This window comes from Glandiceps talaboti, chromosome 22 (genome assembly GCF_964340395.1).
Source record: "Glandiceps talaboti chromosome 22, keGlaTala1.1, whole genome shotgun sequence".
NCBI classification, from domain to species: domain Eukaryota; kingdom Metazoa; phylum Hemichordata; class Enteropneusta; family Spengelidae; genus Glandiceps; species Glandiceps talaboti.
The window spans coordinates 13,031,867-13,055,103 of NC_135570.1; the positions used below are offsets into that span (position 1 = coordinate 13,031,867).

The 23,237-nt window shown below is 35.9% G+C and overlaps 1 protein-coding gene across 13 annotated transcripts in view; it reads right to left on the reverse strand.

Moving 5' to 3' along the window:
• Positions 1-23,237, reverse strand: part of LOC144451998 (rap guanine nucleotide exchange factor 2-like) — a 53,417-nt gene that overhangs the window by 1,948 nt on the left and 28,232 nt on the right. For 2 of the 13 annotated variants that reach the window (XM_078142963.1, XM_078142959.1), the window contains 25 exons: positions 20,935-21,174; positions 20,238-20,310; positions 19,839-19,975; positions 19,255-19,340; positions 18,083-18,305; positions 17,096-17,260; positions 16,373-16,480; positions 15,808-15,879; positions 14,930-15,061; positions 14,001-14,109; positions 12,178-12,430; positions 11,434-11,647; positions 10,701-10,937; positions 9,737-9,913; positions 8,841-8,940; positions 7,872-8,083; positions 7,289-7,435; positions 6,736-6,897; positions 6,345-6,453; positions 5,844-6,026; positions 3,720-4,016; positions 3,251-3,397; positions 2,558-2,716; positions 2,088-2,198; positions 599-643 (listed from right to left, as the gene is read on the reverse strand). In XM_078142963.1, coding sequence (XP_077999089.1) covers positions 599-643; positions 2,088-2,198; positions 2,558-2,716; positions 3,251-3,397; positions 3,720-4,016; positions 5,844-6,026; positions 6,345-6,453; positions 6,736-6,897; positions 7,289-7,435; positions 7,872-8,083; positions 8,841-8,940; positions 9,737-9,913; positions 10,701-10,937; positions 11,434-11,647; positions 12,178-12,430; positions 14,001-14,109; positions 14,930-15,061; positions 15,808-15,879; positions 16,373-16,480; positions 17,096-17,260; positions 18,083-18,305; positions 19,255-19,340; positions 19,839-19,975; positions 20,238-20,310; positions 20,935-21,174 — 3,898 coding nt within the window. Of the gene's footprint in view, positions 1-535; positions 644-2,087; positions 2,199-2,557; positions 2,717-3,250; positions 3,398-3,719; positions 4,017-5,843; positions 6,027-6,344; positions 6,454-6,735; positions 6,898-7,288; positions 7,436-7,871; positions 8,084-8,840; positions 8,941-9,736; positions 9,914-10,700; positions 10,938-11,433; positions 11,648-12,177; positions 12,431-14,000; positions 14,110-14,929; positions 15,062-15,807; positions 15,880-16,372; positions 16,481-17,095; positions 17,261-18,082; positions 18,306-19,254; positions 19,341-19,838; positions 19,976-20,237; positions 20,311-20,934; positions 21,175-23,237 lie in introns of all 13 variants that reach the window. The other 11 variants (XM_078142966.1, XM_078142961.1, XM_078142962.1 and 8 more) reach the window with 11 other exon arrangements.

Here is a 23,237-nt window from a genome sequence, read left to right on the forward strand (position 1 = left end):
ATGACTTCTGTATCCTAATAATGTTTCATCTACAAATATACAAAGATATTCACTTTCCTACATTTCTCCCTTTGACATAACGTATGCATAAATAAACGCACATATATTAGCATGTACAAACATACACAATATACATATTAGGCCAAAAAAAAAAGAATTGTTTCTGGTCAGGACATTTTGGTTGAAGTGGTAAGACAGTGCAATTTTTTAATTATTTTTTAAAATAAATTTTCAACAAACCTGTCACTCAATCTACCATTTATGGTACTTACTCTTCTTTTATTTAGTACTTTGGGGCAAATGTAATTTGCTTGTTCAGGATTGGCTCTGCAGTTGTCTTCACTGAAGTAGTTATATTTGTGTCCCGGGTCGGACAAACACACAGGTTAAGGGTATTTAAGTGATGTACATGCAGACCAGAAACAATTTTTTTTTTTGGCCATATGTATATACACACATAGACTGACTGATACACAAGCAAAGATGCCCACATACAACACACAAACACAAACAGGCTTTTGTGCCGCCATCTAACCATGTTTCTGGCTGTCCAACTGATATCCCTACTTCTCTTTCTCTGCCTATCTCTTCCACCCACCTTCATCGTAGTAATCTTGTGGTTGATTATTTTCTTCAGTAGAACCTGCAAAACAATTTATGAACAATGAGTTCTGATACTAGCTTTACTTTTTACAATCATTACTGAGGTCAAAGTTGAAAGGTCAAATAGACAGAACATCAGAAAAAGATTCAATCAGGTGTTCTCATTAGTGTGCGTTTACTTATTTAGCTGCAAGTATTAAATTACCGTTCACAATTAAATCATTACAAAGTTAAAATTACATTTTGAACACAAGATCTTTTCTTAATTGTTACATTCAAACATCAACAGGGCACTTCAGGGATAAAATACCTATTCAATTACTGATTTAGAATCAAAATATTATGTAGTATCGTACGTAGTTCATATTTTTAACTCTGAAGTCAGGTGACTATCACCTGACTATTGAAATCAAAAGATTTTCACTTACAACTCTGCTGTGATTGGCTATCAAGAGTCAGGTGACTATCACCTGACTACCCTGTGGCTAGGTGAAAGGTCATGATCAAGAAGCTGAGTACGTCCAAGGAATGTTGATGTAATGAGTGATAAATTAACTAATTTATGTCAAACTAAAGTACGGTATAAATTTCTGGCTTTTTAAAAACAAATTTGTTATACACCTAGTGCCCTTGTTGAAGTCTGAAGTCTTTATTTTCACACAAGTTAGATTTCTTCATATTTAGTCCATCCAGCCTTATTGGATAATTGTCACTGACGACCTCTGTGACCCAAGTTCAAAGGTTACACTACAGTAAACTACATTTTTGGCAGTGTGCAGGACAATCCATGAGCACTTGCTGTAATGAACCATTCTAGAAAAATTGTGAAAGTCTTTAGATTATTTTGATTCATAGTTTATCACTGTATTTTCAAATTAGTCACTTTATATTTTCTAGATTTCAACTGCAATAACATTGTCTTCATAATTTACAAAATGAAATTTTGAGTTACGTCCAATTTCATCCGTTTTTTGTCCTGTTCAGTTCTTTAAATTCTACAATTTGAAAGAAGTATGCTATTTTGAGTCAGACTGGTATACTACGACCTTTGACCCATGTGCCATCAATAATACAAGTACTGTAAAATATTATGGGATACATTTTGGTGAGGGGTCAACTTTAAAATCTTACGATTTTGCAAAATGTCATGCACTTCTTAATATACAATAAATAAATGCTGAAATGAAAAGTACTGAAAAAATATTGCCATGCCAAAAAATGGGTAAAAATAAAAATTATCTGGTAAATGCAATCCTTAACTTTCATCTTCCTGTTGATGTACAAAAGTTTAAGCGTCATTTTTTCCTTATTTGTGTTTCTGGTTAAAATTTGATACAAATTTCTAATTCTAATTGTTATCCTATATGGGGAGATTCTACAGTGGCTGGATGGTCAAGAACATGAAGGGAGCCATCTAGAGTTTGAAGAGAGAGAGGTTACAAATAAGACAGAGGGGTTAGTGAACCCGCTTACGCTAAACGCACCTATACATTGTGTGATATTCTTACGTGATCGGGCCGAAGTAGCCACGTGATAGTCTGGCGGTTTGGGTGGCCTCTTCATTTGATTGTGTTGAGGTTTGTATGGACTGTTTGCTGTACATGGGGGAGAAATTACACTTTGTGAGACATATTTGCAGACTTTAACACCTTAATTCAGACAGAGACAGAACCAGGAAGCTAAGAATGCAAGAGTTAGATTTCACCCATCACCTTTGAACTACGACCTTTAACCTTTTTTTTAAAACCTACACCTTAACCCCTATGGTAATGTGCAGAGGAAGCAGAAATTAATGGAAGATTGCATGCATCAACAACAAGCAAATAAATATTCCACAGGCAAACATAAATATCAAAAAAAAAAAAGAATAAGTTTTTAAAAAAAAGCAAGCAGTAAGCATGTAGTTCAGAGTAGCAGGGAGACCCACTGGTCCAGTCGAGTCAGTCCAACCTACCTAAATTGGCTGTGGCGGTTTGATAGTCGGGGGGCAATGGAAGGTTCCCAAGAGGAGGAGGAGGAGGGGGAAACTTGTTTCCATGGTGATAAGCTGGCCTTGGCGCAAGATTGGTCGCTGGCTTACGATTGAAAGTTGGCGGGGGTGATAAATGCCGGGCTGTGAAAACAAACAGAAAGCATCCATTACGCAACAGAAATTCACACCGCAAGCTTAGCCTTTTTACTAGAATGATAGCCACACACACACAATGCTTAGTTTTTAGCCACACAGTAACATTTTATGAATTATACCTTTCCACCCCTTATGTGTATGACAGTTGGTAGAGTCTGATTGTATTTTCTATAGGATTGGTCCAAGTGGTTGGTAAGTAGGGGTGGACAGCACTGACTTTGATAGATGAAGCAGAATGGAAACCTAAATGTTTTGTGTTTATCATGGATTTGACATATTCTCGATAAAAACCCCAAAAAACGTTTTTAAAATATGTTTTGTACTTCAAACAATAAATGCTCATTGTAACTGAATGTAACTGTGATTGATTTGCGCAGTTGGTGAATGACTGGAAAAATGGCTGTTTAGGGCGAGAATCAGCCAATGGAATAAGCCTTTTCGAAACTGCTCATGGTTTCAGTGACATGATAAATGTAATGTGATTCGTATGGGAAAGTGTGGTGGTAATGGAAAGCATACCTCGCAACTGGTGTCGATGTTCTTTGACTGGAGGCGATGCTGATCCGACGGACGAAATGCTGCGACTATCATAACTTGAAGCACCACTGTGAGCTGAGTCAAGACTTGTTGTATCATATGAACTAGTATATGACGACCTGGCAGATCCTGGAGATAAAGACAAGAACATGATGTAAAACACCAGGGGAGTGTGTGTGTGTGTGCGTGTCTTCATGTGTTCCAGAGGGTGTAGAAAGAGTATGATAGTAAAATGAGAATATTCATTGGCCTTGCATCATAATGAAATGAGAATATTCACTGGCCTTGCATCATGCACTATATACTCTGTATGATAATGAAACGAGAATATTCAATAGCCTTGCATCATGCACTATATACTCTGTATGATAATGAAATGAGAATATTCATTGGCCTTGCATCATGCACTATATAGACTAGGTGGTATGCACAAGCTTACTGCATCACCTACCTCCAGGGAGATGTGCTTTGATTCTATCAGCTGAATGAGTATCTGAACTTCCTATACTACTGCCTGCACTCCCAACACCGCTTTCACTCGTATCTGTCTGCGAGCGCTGTAAACTGGGCGGCCTACGTAGCTGCTGCCGTCTCATTTCTGGTGGAGAATTTGATGGTGATGATGTTGGCGAAGCATTAGCACTTTTTGATGGTCTGAATATGTTCAAAGTACCTTTACTTTTCATACGTTTTTGTCCCTCTTCTGACAGAGCGAGAAGTTTTCTCAGATTTTTAGGTGATGTGGCCCCTGTGTACGGGAAAACGTTTCCCAACAGAAATGTTAATTTACAGAAAAAAGGAAAAGAAACCAAAAAACAAAAACAAAAAAGTTTAATTTTTTTTTTTTTTTTTTTTTTTTTTTTTTTTTTTTTTTAACAAATTAAAGTTATAAGAAATAATAATCAAAATAAGAAGTAAAGAAAAGAACCAAAGCCACACAAACTACGGGAAACTCGCCACTCATGGTTTGCAAACAAAAACGTCAAAGCATGCTGAACAAAATGAAAACTAACGAGGGGGGATTCAAACCGTAAAACTAGTGATCTAACTGGGAACTACAAAATGACGCACTATTTTGTCAACGTGTTAATGGTACCTCAACTCGGCTAGTTATTTTTAATTGTTAAAGTTAGCATTTTTTTTTTTGTGTCAATGTTAACTTCACACTACCACACATTTAGTGAGTTATGTTTATATTTTAGTTGTGTTATTTATTACAAAAGAAGTTCTATATTCTGGATAACAGAAAGTTTTTTTACTCTGAATACAAAGTTCAAGATAATTAAAGTTACGGAAAGACAAAACACTGATTGGACAGATAGGTGGTGATGCCATGAAGTTAGATATAGATAGAGTTGGGAATGACAGAATAAGACATGAATGGGAAAGGTAGGGAAATTGATGATGTCAAGGAGTCGGACATCGATATAGTTGGGAATAATGGAAAAGACATGAATGGGAAAGGTAGGGAAATTGATGATGTCAATGGGAGATGGAACAATGGGAAGGGACATGGTGATAAAACATACACACATAGGGAATGGGAAAGGATACAATGGAAAGGGACAAGGGGAAAGAACATACGGAATGGGAGAGGGAACAGAATTTCTTAAGAATCTGAAAAGATGTTCTGAGGGTAGAGAGGAGACGGTATGGACTGAAATGATTGATGGAATTAGAAGAATCATACAAGGACGACAGACAAATATGGAGTTTACAATCAGACGGTTACACATAGTACTAGAGTGAAACGACATGACACCACAAATCAGTGTTGTACAGGTTTTGTTGGTAACATAATTACAACAGAGTTTGTAGAAGGATGGAAAACTGAACAGGTGACATAGACAAGACAGAACATAGTGGACATTTACAAGAAGTTACAACAGAATTAGACATTTTAACATGCATGCATGTCAAAGAATAAACAAGAAAGATGCTAGCTATGTATCCCTTATTCAGAGTTTGCCGAGTTCTGAACAGCAATGTATCAATGATGGGTGGTGGAAAATTTATTCGAAGGTGCTGGAATGCCAAACAAATCATACTTTTTGTTATGTATGCTGTACAATACAGTGCAAGTCACTTTCTGACTTCGCTGGCATCAGACTGGCTCAGTGCTAGTACAAAATTGACAGTAGGACCTCACTGGCAGGTGTAAACAACTGGAAGGGTTATTGCCTGCATTAGCCAATTGTTTGCACCAGGCTGACACTGGGCTAGCTCAGTGCTAACACTAACACCAACACCTAACCAGCAGGTGCTACTTACAAGTTGAAATAGTGGCTGTGTGAGCTCGCTGGGCTGGCAAATCAGAGAGGGATTCTAAAGTGGCACAATAGGCACTCTTGTTTGGGTCTGTCTGCACAATGTTTGATATTTTAGTAAGAACTTATGTCTTTCTCAATAAATATAGACTTGTTCACAGCCACCAAAGATCTGTCATTGGACATTGCTAATCATTGAAAAACACAACAAACTCTACATAAAGAAATACGATAGTTGAAACTCAGATAGAGATTCCAGATCAGGTACAGTTAGGAGAAAGTTAAGAAAAGCAGGACAGAAATCTCACCAAATCTTGTCTTAGGTTCGTCGGGAAACGTCATTCTCTTGGATTGTGTACTTGATGTGGTGCTTGCAGTTGAGCTTGTAGATTTTGTTTGTGTGAGAGATACTGTACTTTCTGCCAAGTTTGGCAGGGTGTTCCTTCTTTGTGAAGAAGCCGAAAGATTTGCTGCACTAAGAGGTGGTTTATCTAAATTTTGAAAGTGAAGAAAAAAATGACACAGAAGTTGTCAAAAACCAGCACCAAACTGTGAAATAAAGATTAAAAATCTTACTTGTTGTCGAACTTCTTTGTTTCATACAGATGTCCATTATAACTTTTTGTCCCTTTTTTTCTTCTAAAACGGTCCACTGCCGTATAATTCCCGTCTATTTTTGTTTTACTAGGATGCTGGCTAATCATACGGATACAAAAGTTTCTAAAATATTACACAAAATATAATTCTGCTTTGATTCAGTTCAGAAAATCAAACATGGTGGACTGTTTTGTTTTTCAGTGATGACCAACCTGCCGTGACAGCGCCCTCACAGATCATAGACAGCTTCATCAGGTCTTTTTCATCTTTAATTACTTTGGTGTTAATAATGTATTCCTTCACCCTTCTGACCATTTGTGCCTGTAAAGATGAATAAAAAGCAACTTTGTCATCCAAAATTCAGTTTTATGTTACAAAATTATGAAAAACTTCACTAACAAATTCAATGGGATGACTGAAATTTGACCCTGAGGTCAAATACTTAATGCCATAGAGGTCTCCCTAGCCCTCTATGTTGAGTGTTCTCTCCCATGCAACACAGAGGGCACCCTCTACATTGAGTGCTCGGTGATATGATCATGTAACGCAGTATGCACACTTGCTTAAAATTCATTGTGTAAATATAAACTCAAATAAACATACCTCTTCCCATATTTTCTTAGGATTTGGTAACGTTGAATTTCTTCGACTGTATGCCTTTTTCCTCTGCGCAGCCACTGCTGGTGCCGCTACGGCACCGAGAACCGCCAACGCTACACTTGGTGCACCGAGAGTTGTTGTACTATCAAACATACTTTTAGGATCCTGGAAAAGCAGACACAGGAAATGGATGTAGTGTGCAAAGTTTAGTAATATTTTTTTTTAGGGGGGAATTTATTTTGGCTGCACATCAAAATGTACTTATTTTTTTCTTCCTGAAGGCATTTCTAGGGGTTCTGGAGAGTCATTTTAATGATTTCTCATCATTTACATCATTGATTTGAAAGATTTGAAACTGGTGGGGGGGGGGGGGTACTTGCCATGGACATGCATTGCCTAATGGGAGTCAACAGATATGCATAATTATGCAAATAGGACATAAATATTCATGATTTCTGAATGCCTACCTACCATCTTGAAATAAAACAGTCAACTAATTAAAATTAACAAGCTGCTTCTACTAACTACTGACGCAAGATAGAAAATATTTGCTTACAAAAAACGATGATCCCATTCTACAGATGTACCGAACTTCTTTTGCTATCATCCGAAGTTTTTCAAAATTAATGAGGCCATCCACAATAGAATCATTGCCAAGATGAATAAATGTCAGGTCTTTCTTAACCACTGGGAAAAATGGAATCTGAAACAAACAAAATATAACAATAAAATTACTGTAAACACGTGTGTACTTGTGGGCGAGTGACAATATATATGCCACTGTGTGTGTGACTGTCAGCATGTCAGTGTTAATGTGTCACTGTGTGTGTGTGTGTGTGTGTGCGTGTGTGTGTGTGTGTGTGCAAGTGAGTACAGCCATTGGTCAAATTTACAAAGTGAACTCACAACAAATGGATGCACATTCACAGAATTGACTATGACCACATTTATAAAATTTGCATATTATACATGCACTTACAAAAGGTGGAAGCACTTTCTTAGAGTTGACTAAACTAAGACCATTGGTCAAATTCATAAAATGTTACATATAAATTAGTTTACAACAGATAGATGCATATTCTCTGTGTTGACTTAGACCATTGGTCAAATGTATAAAATTTGCATATAAATGAACTTACAACAGGTGGATGTACATTCTCTGCGTTGACTAAGTTCCTATACTTGGACATATTTCTTGATGGGTCCATGAAGTCTTGAAGATCGCTAAACATCTTGGTGTACTTTCCCGGTAGTTTGTCCCAAGTCGCTCGCAATCTTGATACAGCACCATGGCCTAGCCCACTCAGGATTGCAAACATTGAGTTAAAGTTTTTGCATTCTTTACAATGCCCTGTGAATAAAGAGACCAAACAGAAACTTAGATCAACAGTAGTTGAACAATATCTCATTCAATTTAGGTACACAGAAAATACACCAAACATTTACTAGAAAAATTTTGATCTGTTTAAATGAGCTGAATTACTTGTCTACTAGTTATTGATGGTACTGTAAACTTCAATCTCTTTTACAACCAATGAAAAAACACCAGTGTGTTTACTTGAAGGATGTGAGCCAAGGAAAGAAAGCATCTCCTGTATGTACCACAATCATTTATAGCATTCATATCAAGTATAAAAGTATACTGTTTCATTTGCTAATTGACCATTACAAAGGCCACATGCTGGGCTTGTAAATAAACCAATTGAAACAGTACAGTATACTTTTACACTTGATATGAATGCTATAAATGAGTGTAGCACAGAGAAAGTTCTTTACTTCAGTGTTACTTGTTGTACAACCGACAGCGAATACCTCTGATGTAGGTCCACGCGATGTTTTTATCAGTTTGTTTATATGTGTAGAAGTTATGATGTAACAGTAACAGTTATACTGAATGTTATAACATATAGTGTACTATCAGTAAACATAGTCATGGGATACCAGCTCCTGTAGTGTTTATGGTTTGATAAGTTACCGACACCAATATAACAGTACATGTCTTTGTATGAACCTTGTCTCATTCCTGCTTACCATGAGCAAGCAAAAACACCAGTGTTTTTTCCATGTTGTATCGCAGTAATCCAGTAAAGTTGATAATTCTTACTTACTTGCTATTTTAATGAATTGTTTGACAATTCTCATTCTCTTGACTATATTTGGTTCATTGCAGATTTCGGTAACCACCCAAAACATCTCTTGGTCAACAAGCTGTGAAAAAAACCCCACATTCAGTAAAAAAATACAATATACGATGTGTGAATAGGCACTCTCTGTTCTTGTTCATTTTAAGAATTAATAATATCAAGAATAGGACAATACTTGAGATGAGTGTATATTGAAATGACAACAGACTAGACTGTTGGTCATTTTAAATTATGGCTGAGTGAGTAGAAAAACATAAGTTTTTTGGTCATATTCTCTTCAGAGTTGGACTACTTCGGTGAAAAAAGACATTAAAGGTATACTAGCAGCAACTGGAACACTTTTTTTTAAACTGTTTTTTTAGATATAATAACTTAACTCATACTATAATATACCCTGAACAGTATTGAATCACCTGTGGGTAAATATATTGTACAGCTGTACACATAATATGGTACTGTAAATCCAATCAAATTGAATTTTAGGTCCATACCAAAAATTCAGCAACCCAATGCAACAACAATTTCAACATGTTGTTGTACTACTTCTGGATACAATGGACACCTAATGAGCATGTACAATGTCTAATTATTGGCATTTCCATAATTTTCAGTGAATTTATTGGTGGTTGTCTGATCAAAAAAATAATACTCCAGTTACAGCTAGTGTAGCTTTAAAAACGTCTAAATATCAGTGTTTTTGTTGGGGCAGTGAGTAAGTAAAATCTACCTGCAGTGATTTCCCGGTATTTTTACAACCATTCCCATCCACTACAAGTCATGGAAATCTATGAAAGTTTTACCAGATTTACCCCCTTGGCAAAAAAAAATAAAATAAAAAAAATAAAAAAATGTGAACTTACTTCTTCAAATTCTTTAAGTTTCTTAGTGCCATACTTTGATTTGATCTGCCATAAATCCTCTACGTACTCTGTCTGTTCAATGGCTTGGAAAATGGTGAAATCTCTTAATGTTAAATGTATTGCAACTTCCATGCTATTGAGTTGAAGGAAAATAACTTGACTCTCTTTTAAAAGTTCCTGCGGATAAATAAATAAAAAGTTTTAGAGTCATTGTCATGTAGACTGAAATTTCATCGTTGTTAACGTAACACAAATGTCATTGCATTTACAATGAAATTCAAATGACCAGTGCGAAAGGAATAGACACAATTGTGATTTTCAAGATAAACTCAATTGATAAGACCCCTGTATATGAACAATTACACTTGCTGGAATGTCTGATTCGAACAATCAATGCCACGTGTGGTATCTGATAACAGAAGGTCGTAAAATACAACATGCCAATATCTAGACTGAGTGAAGTTGACCTTACTAGAAACACTATTTTTATAGACAATTTTGCAATACAATGGATTGAACCTTTAGACTGAGATTGAACACAAGACATCTATTTTATGACCTCCTGTTATCAGATACCACACTTGGTGTTGATTGTTTGAATTGAACTTTCCATACACATATTTTCTGTCCCTGGGCAAGATTTGAACCATGATTTGTGCCTCAGTCAACCCAGTTGTATAATTGGGGACCTGGTAGGATAGAGATTGCAATGTGAATGCTTTAATCCTAAGCGCTTATAAAGGCTGCAATGGATTGTATGCTCCCCAGGGAGTTGAGGAAGTATTAAGGGCTGTTGTGTCACCACTGATCCGTGCCAGGGGTAATAATTGTGAGTGCCTTGATCCCTCAGGAGGAAAGGCACATTATAAATTAACATATTATTATCATTATTGACTGATGCATTTTTCACAATTTTCAGAGTGAATAAGAGAATTATTGACTGATGCATTATTCATGTACTCACCACAGCAATTTCATCTGGTATCAGCTGCTCTGTAGTCATATTATTTTTCAGGTAATATCGTCCATTTAGGTTTATCCTATCGGCAAGATTATCTAAATGGTCTGGCAGTCGTCGCTGTTTTACTACACCTTCTGAAGCCACGGACACCTCACACAGTGAGTATTTTCCAAAATTATGGTTGTCGGTCAACCCAAATTCTCTCATTGCTAACATGACTACTTCTCTCGCTGTTGTCTCCTGTATCATAGAGAAGACAGGGTCAATAATGTACTTATTACCCTAAGATGGGGTCAACAAACTCTGCCATTGCTAACATCACTACTTCTTTTGTTGCTGTCTCATGTATGAGAAGACAGGGCAAATAATGTACTTATTACCCTAAAAAATGATCAACAATGAAATCAAACGTGTATTATTTCACCCAAAAGTACTATATTACCCCAACACAGCATACATAATATCACAATAATTTTTATATTATCTCACCAAATAACCTACATATTAACCTGAAGAGAAGTCAATAAACAAATCATAGAACAATAATTTGAATATTACCCTGTGGATCAATAATCTAAATATTACCATGGAAACAAGATCTTTGAAGAATCACAAGGTATCAATTTGGATATTACCCACTGGACCAATAACCTTCAATGTCGCTCAGAAAATGGGACCAATAATGAAATCATATTTATATATCACTTTTAAGTTAAGGAGATAAAAAATTTCCTACCTTATGTACAAGAAAATATTTACAAGTTTGATCGGCTTTATACACTTTGACAACATTGTCTGGGAACTCGGGACGGCCGTTCAACGATTCATAATTTTGTGGCGCTGTCAGGTCGGGGTTACTATTACTCAAGAGACTGCTGGGTAAACTGGAAACACTTGTCCGTTTGCCAGGCATGCTACAATCATCCTGAGTTCTGTTAAGTGTTGTATCACTGAAAGAAAGAAATCAAAAAGGTCAGCTAAGCTCTTGATTGGCCAAATCAGTGATATGCACCATTTATTTTTATTGGCTAAAGTACTAATAACTTCAAAACAAGCCAATAGGCTACTGTGTAATGTAATAGAACATCTGTCTTTGTACATGTACCATGCAACAGTCATTTTGATTGGCTGAACCATTTTAATAACTTCAAAACAAACCAATAGACTACTCTGTAATGTAATAGATGATCTGTCTTTCTACATGTACTGTGCAACATCCGCTTTGATTGGCTAACAGCCAACAGACAACAGTTTGGTATTACATCAATTGAGATTTTTAAAAATATATGACACACTTCTTGATTGGCTAAAAGTTCTTCATTCCATGATAGAGGCTTCTGATTGGCTATCACACCTTGAATACTTTAGCCTGCCACACATATTTTCATTACCACGACTACTATTAATATGGAACGATTCTCTTGATTGGCTCGGAGTCATATCAATGCGAGAGGGATCATGATTGGTTATTTAAACTCACCTGCCATGCATGTTTTTATTTGGTAGAATACTCAGTTTTGCCATCGCTCTTCGTATCCTGGCTTTATGTCCTAGAGTAGCAAACCCTTTCTTGTCTTTGTCTTTACTCTTTATTGTTGGCGATGAAGGGACAGTGAGTGTCGCAGCAATGTCAGGAATGGACAAGCGCCCTCTAGGGTTCGACTGTAAACGTGCTAGTTCTCGGCTCATTCTCCGATCTGGATTTTCAGGTGTATTAAGCATCTCTTTGAAGGCTGTGAGAGTTACACAAATGGGTGATTAAAATTACAGAATTGACCACTGATAAATGAATATCACTACAACCCCATCTAGCCACCCATGAGTTTTAAGAGTTTTGACTAAAAATCATACTTCTATACCCCAATACACATACCATTACATACAATACTCGCTTTGCTTTGCAAAATCTCACAACTAGATACCAAAAGTAGCACTTCCCCCAAATATCTACACATTTAGTCTAGTGGGGTTTTAAGTTGTTCACACACACACACACACACACACACACACACACACACACACACACACACACACACACCCCAGGGGTCGAAATAATGGCCTTTTACTTGCCCTGGGCAAGTGATTTCAAGGCTTGGGCAAGTTGTTTTGAAAAGTACTTGTCCCTAGTAGGGCAAGGAGAATTTCTTATGATTATTGATCAGGGACATGTTTTTGCCTGTGTTCATGCTGTACTTATCAGACACTGCACATGTCTGATAGGACTTTGGATACATTGTATAACCATGGTGCCAACAAGTCTGGAAAATTATAACATTGTAGCAATATTGAGATGTTTTTCTTGACTGACCACTATTCAAAACAATCTGGACCAGCTGTCCTTGTACTTTGTTTACTCTAACAAGAAAACATACTTGGAATGACCAGTGACTCATTGAATATTGTTCATCAATAGTAAATTACAGCATGATTTTTCAGGTTTTGGGTGTTTGAATCAACTGCAAATTTTACAACAGTCATTTTATTTGAAAATACTACTTGGAAAATATAAACAAATCATACTGGGAGAAAAATAGTTGGTGTGGATGAGGAAGGAAAGAAAATATATTGACATGGTGGAAAAGGAAATACTTAGAAAGATTTTACATCAGTGTTGAAATAAATGTAAATTTTTATATTGATAGCTTATGAAAGTGCTGAAAAAATTATTTTAACAACTACTTTTTACAAGTGAACAAAAAATTGTATGCTATGCTATAGTATGAATATTAATTAGGCCATGAAAATTAATATTATTTAGGACACCTGTTTATTGTGGAGAGAACTTTTCAGTACCCACAGAAACTTTCAAAGTGACATTTTTTGATAATAAACAAAAGAAAGCCCAATCAATCACAACAGTGCATTTGTAAGCCACACAAAAATACCCCACTATTTGGAATGGGCAAGCACTTTTTGATTTGGGCAAGTACTTTTTGTTTTCTACTTGCCCAGTGGACAAGCGAATTTTTTTCATTATTTCGACCCCTGCACACGCACACACACACACACACACACACACACACACTTCACAATTACATTACCTAACCATAGTTCAGTTGTGCTAAAAAGGGCAGTGTACTATCAAAAGTAGCATTTTAAGATTCAAGTCACTTTGCTCTCATTTTCTGCTGAAGTAGCAACATTTCAAACTCTTTTGAGAAAAACAGCAGCTGGCAGAAGTACAACTAAAATTTAGTCTGCTACAAAAAAAATGACCCTATGCAATTCTTCTGGCTTACTGATACCAATGCAAGACCCTGGGTATGACTCCCTGGCCAAAAAAAAATTGATTTCCAAACTCACCTAACATGTTAGTTTTTACTGTAATTGATAGATGAGTTGTTCCTCGAAGCACTTCTAATGCTTTAGCATGGGATGTCCTTTCAAAATTATGGCCATTAACTTCTAAAATCTGTGGAAAAATGGAATTGAAGTTGTAGATATGACACCTGCCAATTTGTACTGTGCATACAACCAATGTCATCAAAAGTTCTAAACCTAGGGTGTCCACTGAAGATGTATGGGGTTTCCCAGCCTGTTGCAGAGCGCCCTCAACATACAATATCACATAACTTTTGTTTTGTTTTGCATTATTATCAATTAAAATCCCACAAGTTATTTCTAAGTTTTCAGTGTTTGTATTTCAATCCTTTAAACACTGTGATGATTTTGTGAAGAAAAACAGCAATTAAATGTGGTCAAGTTTTTCTTTTCTTGTGTCTTGTAAATATCTTATTTTTCTCTCTGAGTAAAATTGTACTTCTTTTGTGTGTCATTGGCTGAGGCCTTAACACTTGAAACTGAGCTGGAGGGGGTTGAAGATTATGAAACAACAGAGATAGGTAAATATGGAACAAACTAACAAAAGAAATGGGATGGCAGGACAGAACATAGAAAAACGTTCAGATACAAACAGACATGCATAGACTGACAGACACATCAACACAGGCTGACAGAGACAGACACACAAAGACACATATACATACATACATACATACATACATACATACATACATACATACATACACACATACATACATACATACACACACATACATACATACATACATACATACATACATACATACATACATACATACATACATACATACATACATACATACATACACACATACACACACACACATACATTACATACATGCATGCACATATGTACACATATACATATAGACAGACAGAGTCAGTTAGATAAATACATAAATATCACATACTTGGTCTCCCCTTCTCAAACCAACTTCTTGTGCTCTGGATCCCTTTTCTACTTTTGAAATAAAAATACCGCAGCCTCTTTCACGTCCACCTAATACTGAAAAATGAAGTACTGAATCTCTTGTTGACCGTGCCTAAAAAGTAAAACAAAATATCTTAAAATTAGATAGTTGTATATAAGTTGTATCTATCACTTAGTCAATTAGAGTCACACTGAATTAAAACACTTACAAAGAATGTCTTGGAGTTTCTTGGAATTTTCAAGACATTTTCCCAGGAGTTTTCCTGGTCAACTAATGTTACTTTCCAGGAGTATTTTGTAGTATATATGATCAGCACACTAAGATTTGCTTTGTTGTGATGATCTGGCAACTGGAATATTCAACATTTTAATGACTGATAATTTTATAACTTTCATTATTGAGATCTTCTAAGGAGTCCATTTTACTTTCCAGGACTTGTCAACAACATACATACTCTTATAGGTTGCAATGATTTCTTCATTCCAAGTTAATCTTAAGATGTAGCAAACCAAGACGGAGAAAAGTATCACAGGGCCAGGACTCAGCCCTGGGACATCTTGAACACTAGATGACTGTGCTTAGAGTATAACTTGATCAGGACTCAATGCAGGGACACCTTTAACACTAGACAAATGTGCTACTAACTGTGCTCAAGGACAACTGGGCCAGGATTCAACCCAGGGGTGTCTTGAACATTACATGACTGTGATACTAACTGTGATAAAGTACAACTAGGCCAGGACTCAACCCAGAGACCTCTCAAACATTAGACTGATATACTACCAAATATGCCAGTCAGACTGACGCCTCTGCCCTATAACATTAACAATGATACATTTGACAAAGCTAGAACTTACCAATGTTATGGTCCTTTGTTTTGCTTTGGCAGCACATGCTATATGTAGCAACCTGAGTTGTCCCGTCATACTCTATCATACAAAAAATTAAATGAAATTACATTAATTAACGTTCAATTTGACTCTGGGACAAGTTTCTCTGCAAATCAAAGTTCAATCCAATAGACCTTTCCAAAACTTGCCATGGTGGCGCTCTACTTCCTGTCTGTGCATACCTTGGGGGTATACATGGTATAGGTTACTCGGTTAATCATAGAGCACTGCTGCTTTCCTCGATGTCTGAACAATACAAAAACATCCCTGATTTACATTTCTACAGAATACCAAGGGATAAAGCTCTTAAGAAACAGTACTATGAGGTGATGATACCGCAATTTGAGCGAGGGCACTGTATTCTCAATTTCCTGTTTACAGTCTGGAATGGCCTATTCTTTCCAAAACTGCCATATGAAAACTTGTTTTTAGTCCTCTTAAAATAACAACAGAAATTTGGGGTTTCACTATCTCTCATTTTCAGGGAAATTAGCAATCTTTAGCAACCTGTCTGTTTGTATCTGTGTCTTACCTGTTTTTCCAGCATGTCTTCAAACTGTTCTAAAAATTCTATCATTTGTGGATCACTTTCGAAGTCATTATAATGATTATTGACCCATAGTAGTACCACCCGTGTTACCTGCAAGTAAGAAGTCATTATATAGATTATTAAACCTGTATGAAGTCATTATAGTGATTATTGACCCATAGTAGTACCACCCGTGTCACCTGCAAGTAACAAGTCATTATATAGATTAGACCTGTATGAAGTCATTACAATGATTATTGACCGATAGTAGTACCACCTGTATTACCTGCAAGTAACAAGTCATTATTATAGATAAAAAGAGATACATTTCACAAAATGTAGACAACTGACCAAACTCGCAAAATCTTCCAAGAAATGCTAGTTACCAATAACTAACCAAAACTATTATTACCCCATTCTAGAATGCTAAATTATTTCGATCAAAGTAAGAAATTTCAAGTAACTTTCTTTAAGTCAGTCAAGATACCATGTGAAAATTTGGCTGTTTGAATTGAGAAAGATGACAATAACTACTGATAACCAACCAAATCTAACACTTCTAATGCAAGATGGCAATAACTACTGATAACCAACCAAATCTAACACTTACCCTATCCCTAATGCAAGATGGCAATAACTACTGATAACCAACCAAATCTAACACTTACCCTATCCCTAATGCAAGATGGCAATAACTACTGATAACCAACCAAATCTAACACTTACCCTATCCCTAATGCAAGAATTTCTAAACCATTGTAATAAATTTCTGGTAACTTCTGTGGAACCTTTAAGGAATGTTCTGTAAGTCATCAGGAAATCTTCCACAAATGTTGGATCCATACTGGAATGATCTTCTATCAAGTGTTGCATAAGTCTGTCTGCCGTTCCCTGCAATGTCAAAGGTTAAAGGTTAAAGCTCAAAGCTCATATTTGGAATAACCAGTTAATATCAAAGTACAAATAGAGAATGACCTGTTGATATCACTATCAAAGGTTAAAGTTCAAATACAGAATGACCCACCAATATCAAGGGTTACAAGTTAAACTGAGGTTAAAGGTCAAATATGGAATGACCTGCCAATATCAAGGGTTAAAGGTTACACTGAGGTTAAAGGTCAAATATGGAATGACCTGCCAATATCAAGGGCTAAAGGTTACACCGAGGTTAAAGGTCAAATATGGAATGACTAGTCGCGGTGTAGAGGGTAAAGTTCAAATACAAATCAAACTGCAAAATGAACAGGATGACAATTTTTTCAAATTCTTCAACATTGGGATTTCTTCAATCAAGATATCAGCGAGTCTGGATGCTAACATGGTCTCTAACTAAACCATGTCTAGTCAAAGTCCCTCAATCAGCACAAAAAGTTGTTCATCCAATCAGTGAACCCCCAACTGCTATAGTGATGTAAAACAGTGTATAAATAGCATACTGAGCCGACAAATATACCATATTTGGACATTACATAACTGCCTAATAAATAAACACTAACTTTATGAGGGACTGTGTTATTGGTTAGCATTTTGTGATTGATTAACAAAGACATGATGTTAATGACTGTGTGGGCGGCCGTGTTAGTGGAGGTGTAAATTATGGTAACGATACTGTATACGAACTAGAACTAGATATCAGCAAATGGTTAGTAGTTTTTCAGTTCATCAAATCTGAAAAAATTCTTCAGATGTTCCAAAAAAATATGCAAAAATTACCTTAATAACAATATGGCCTTTCCTGTTACCCCCATCAAGAATACGATGTTCAGTAACCATGACGACCTCTCCCTCTTCTTCGACTTTCCTCGTGTTTTCTTCACCTTGGTGAAGGATTCTGTAATAATCACTTTGTGCGATGCACACAAACTGGCAGTCATCGACTTTGGTTTTCATAGTGCCTCGGTGAGCTTGCCTCGTTAAGCTGGGCGCACAACCAAAACTGTGCAAATGAAAGTAAATAAACGAGAATAATAACTATAAATAAGAAGATGGTGAACTATAAATCCCGTCCTGATTCGCTAAACATTCAGTTGAAAGTCAGTAACTGTGGACAGATAATGTCTAAGGATTTACATGCAAGCTACAATAAACTGACTTACAAGAACTAAAGTGCACAAACAGTTTTTAGTATTGAGTTTACGATCTGATTTGGTCTGTGATCAGTGACAATTTCCAGAGATATCATCAACACTACAACGTCTATGCCAGTCCTTTGCTAGATGACCAGATAATGATATATATTTCTGGCTGTCTACTGACAAAATGTCAAATTACACGGCCATGAGACACAGCTGAAACCATATTATTCGTAACTTGCGTCATTAAGATTTTGTTTACTCAAAAAAAGGACAGGAAAAAAAGAGAAACCTACACCACAAGAAGTGATTTAGACATAATTAGAAGGAAGTTTCAATTATATGGAGTCACAATGATTGAATCGTTAGACGGCCATCTTGGAATTTATAAGCTTTCAACTCAAGCCTCAGGTCTGATCGTTTGTTCCTGAATTGTTAAAAGACCTTGGACAAGATTTGAAGTATGATTGTGTGTCAGGAAACCCAGTCGTATAATTGGGGACCTGGTAGGATAGAGGTTGCAATGTGAATGCTTTAATCCTACGCGCTTATAAAGGCTGCAATGGATTGTATGCTCCACAGGGAGTTGGGGGAAGTATAAAGGACCACTGCGGTGTTGTAAGTCCATGGCATGGAATTGTAAAATGAATTGAGCACAGGAGTGAAAAAGTACTGAATAAAAACTAACATTAGCACTATCACTTGTACTAAAGTCACCTAAAGATCGTGTCTGGTGAAAACAAAGATTATAGCTAGAAAGTTTGACAAAAAATATGTTACAAAAAACATTTGTAATTTGTGAAGGAAACTTACCTATCTCCTAAATGTAAATGCTCAAGTGTGTTATCAGGCCTATTGATTTCCACATGCCCATTTAATATCACTGACCAAGAGTCAAGCTATAGGTAAAGAAAGTCCAAAGTAATCATGTGTTATTCCTAGATTTTTTACAGTTATAACTTCAAAGAAACATATACATGAAAACAGACTAGAGGGTGGCAGAGAAAAGTTTACTAGATGGTGTTTGTGCAACTCCTGAAAGGGTTTAATGTATTACGAGTGGGCATCACTCATGGAATGGTCTATTGTACCACTAGAGGGCGACATACATGGAAAGGTCTATTGTATCACTAGAGGGTGACATACATGGAAAGGGCTATTGTATCACTAGAGGGTGACATACATGGAAAGGGCTATTGTATCACTAGAGGGCATCACTCATGGAATGGTCTATTGTATCACTAGAGGGCGACATTCATGGAAAGGTCTATTGTAAAAATAAGGTATCACTCATGAAAAGATCTACTGTAAAACTAGAGGGCGACATTCATGGAAAGTTCTATTGAACCAATGGATGCACTAAACACAAGACAATGGTTTCAAATACAATCTAGTACCTCTTCACCGTCCTTCATAACAACAGTTCCAGCCTTGTCTACGACAGCAAACACCATAACAGCACACAGTGCTCTCCGCACTGCCAATGTCATGTTGGCAAATGCTGGTAAATGACGGATAAAGTCAAGCAGAATTTCTGAAAAAAAAATTAGAAAAAATAGAAGCCATTTTACAAAGTCAGTTTTTCACAAATTAACAATAGTCAATAATCTACATCGCAATTCAAATGTTCAAGTCCAGGTATTTGTGCACACACTTTTTTTTTTTTTTTTTTTTTTTTTTTTTTGGGGGGGGGGGGGATTTCAATTCATCAAAACTAAATACAGATACAGTAATTGGTGATTGAAAATGCATGAAATGACAAACAGGAAATTTGAAGAACAGGAACAGGATCTCACCAATGTCATCTTCAGTTCTATCGATGGGATCTTTCTCTAAACAATCTCGAACGATGTCTCGAACTGAAAGTGACTGCAACAAAAACAGATTAGAAAAATTTGATTAGTTAGTTTAAAAGCGGTGTGTGCGAGAGTGACATCAAGTACATTTTAAACCATTGATTTTAAGACATACTAATTTTTTCATCTTTGCAAATGAAGGTTAAAAAACTTTCAACAATCATGTGACTAAGAAAAATATGATACCTATTCAATAAAGTGTGAATTTCGGCACATAATTACATATTTGCATATAAAAAAATATATTATTTTTGAGCACAAAGCTTGGCTGCAATTGGTCAAAGTAACAACAATGGTTGAGTCATAGAGATAACTGACCAATCAGGTCTTGTTTTGTATATTATTATTTTCAAAATTCAAATTTCAGGTCTATAAAACTGTTCTTGTCTAACAATACAGTAAACCAACCAATCAGATTCAATATGATAGAAATGTACTATTTCCCTTGAACATAATGAAAGCTTGCTAGTGATTGGTCTATGAATCTTGGCATATTCTAAAATGCAGTGTCTTGACCAATCAGATCCATCCATGAAATTTCCTTTGAACATCATGAGAGCTTGAGAGTGATTGGTCTGTGAATCCTTGCATGCTGTAAAATGCAGTGTCCTAACCAACCAGATGCAGTGTTACATACCTCTGATGATTCTTGATCCTGATCTTCTTCATCAGAGTCAACAGTACTTTCTACTAACCCAGTCAAATCTACATCAATGCTGTCGATTGGCTGGAACAAATCCGAGTAACTGCTTGAATCGCTACTGGGACGTGAACTTTTATCGCTAATACTCGGCGTACTTGGTACTCGTATGTGTAGTCCATGGTCTTGTTCCGCCCGTTTGATAAGACTCTGAACGGTTTGAAGTTCCAGTGGAACCTGTTACACATGAAAAAAAAAAAATTCTCAATGTATGCAATGTGAATATTAATCTCGCAGAGCTCACAAACCAAATGCTTTCATTTTGCTTGCCTTAACTTAACTGATGTGTCATGAAACATGAAGAAAAGAAATTTTAAACAAATTGAAATCATTTTGAAAATGATATTGAACCATTGAGTAAAGTAAAATAAAATCATATCATGAAATAAAGTAAAAGAGATGAAATGCATAATATGAAAAAAAGCTGACTTCTGAAGTGTCTAATAAGTTCTTTATGTGTCGTTCTTGCCTAAATCATTGTCTAATATCGTTGGGCTCAGTGTGAACTAACCCAAACTAACGTTTATTATCGCTGGTCTTGTTAGGAACTAACCCAAAATGATGTCTGCTATTGCTGGTCTTCCTGGAGAGTTAGCCAAGACAATTAACAATATTGACAGATTTGTAGGGAATTATTCATTTTTCTTTTCTTAAAACAACTGTTCGAGAAGTTCTCTAAAGATTAGAATCTTCTCTCAAAGTTTCACCAATCTTAGATGTTTCTTAGCAATAGATTTTCAACATTAATGACTGACTTTTGGGTTTATTTTATCTGATTGAGAATGGAACGAGTCTAAGCTATCATAATGTGAAATATATTCACGATATTCTACAAGTATGAAACGTTACACAGGAAATTCTGTGTAATTTTCATAAAAATTTCTTCCATTATACCAAGGTGAAAATTGAAAATCTTTGGTGTGAATGCTTTCAGGCAAACAAGGTGCACTGTGTCGTAATACAAAGTATCACTCTACTATCTTGTCTTTACTTTTCAAAATGACACATTTCTATGGCAACCATGATGTCATCTGGGCTATTTGAAAGCAATTATGGGGATAATGACGGGGTGCTATCGTGTTATTTTGATGTTATGTGACCACTGTGGTGTTACAATGACTTGTGTAACAATGTGACATCAGTAAATGCAGTTGGTGGTTACTTCATCGTTTTTTAATGTCACGTAATACGACAAAGTGTGATGCAGCAACAAAATACAATGTATAGCTATATGGTGAAATTACGATGGCAGCCAGTCCCTAGTTTTGTTATGTCATGCACTGTGGTATGCTGTACTGCATTATGATGAAAACATCACTGAATGACATACAAAACTATGTTTGTAGTCAGCCCTTTGTATTTGTAATGTCATGCAAAATGATACACTGTACTGCATATGATAAAGAAACAAACACAGACAACAAAATATGGTAACATGTAATTAAATAATGTTGGTAGTTAGTTCCTAGGTTGTTGTAGTGTCATGCAAGATGACAATGTGTGCTGTATCTTGCTGAAAGCAAAGTGGCCATATGGATGAGGATTGGGTATTCATTTTGGATTTTTAATTTATAAAAAAACAATTTTATCATGGCTTCCTAGTTGACAAGTGAATGTGAAACAACATATGCCAAGTCTTTGTTTGTAACTCAATAAATTGCAAAAGGGGAAAATTGTTCAAAAAGTTTGTTTATTGAATGTACAATAACAAACACTTTACACATTTATTAATCTTTGGCAATTTATTGAGTTACAATCTAGTACTTGGCATATGTTGTTTCACGTTCATTTTTCAAGTAGGAAGCTATCATAAAATTGTTTTATAAGTTCAAAATCCAAAATAAATACCCAATCCTCATCCATATGGCCACTTTAATAACAACCGATTATTGTACCATGAAACCATAATAGCTGGATGTCAAATATTACTTAGTTTTATCACTTGAAACCACAACATGGATTATATTGTAAAACCAACAGACCATTGACTACTCATTCTAAGGAACACATTAGCTACCATCAAACTCCCTCCATGATAAGTGATAGGGAAACATCTCAAAAAATCACAACATAAATTTAATAAATTCGTTGGTCTAAATACTATTTCTTGATGTGCAACTAAACACGATTATATGAAATCGTGAAAAATAATGAAATCATGATAAATAATTTAAAAGATGCGAGCATTTCTACACAACTTTAAAGTTCCAGTTTACATAAGGTTTAAAATGTACGTGTGA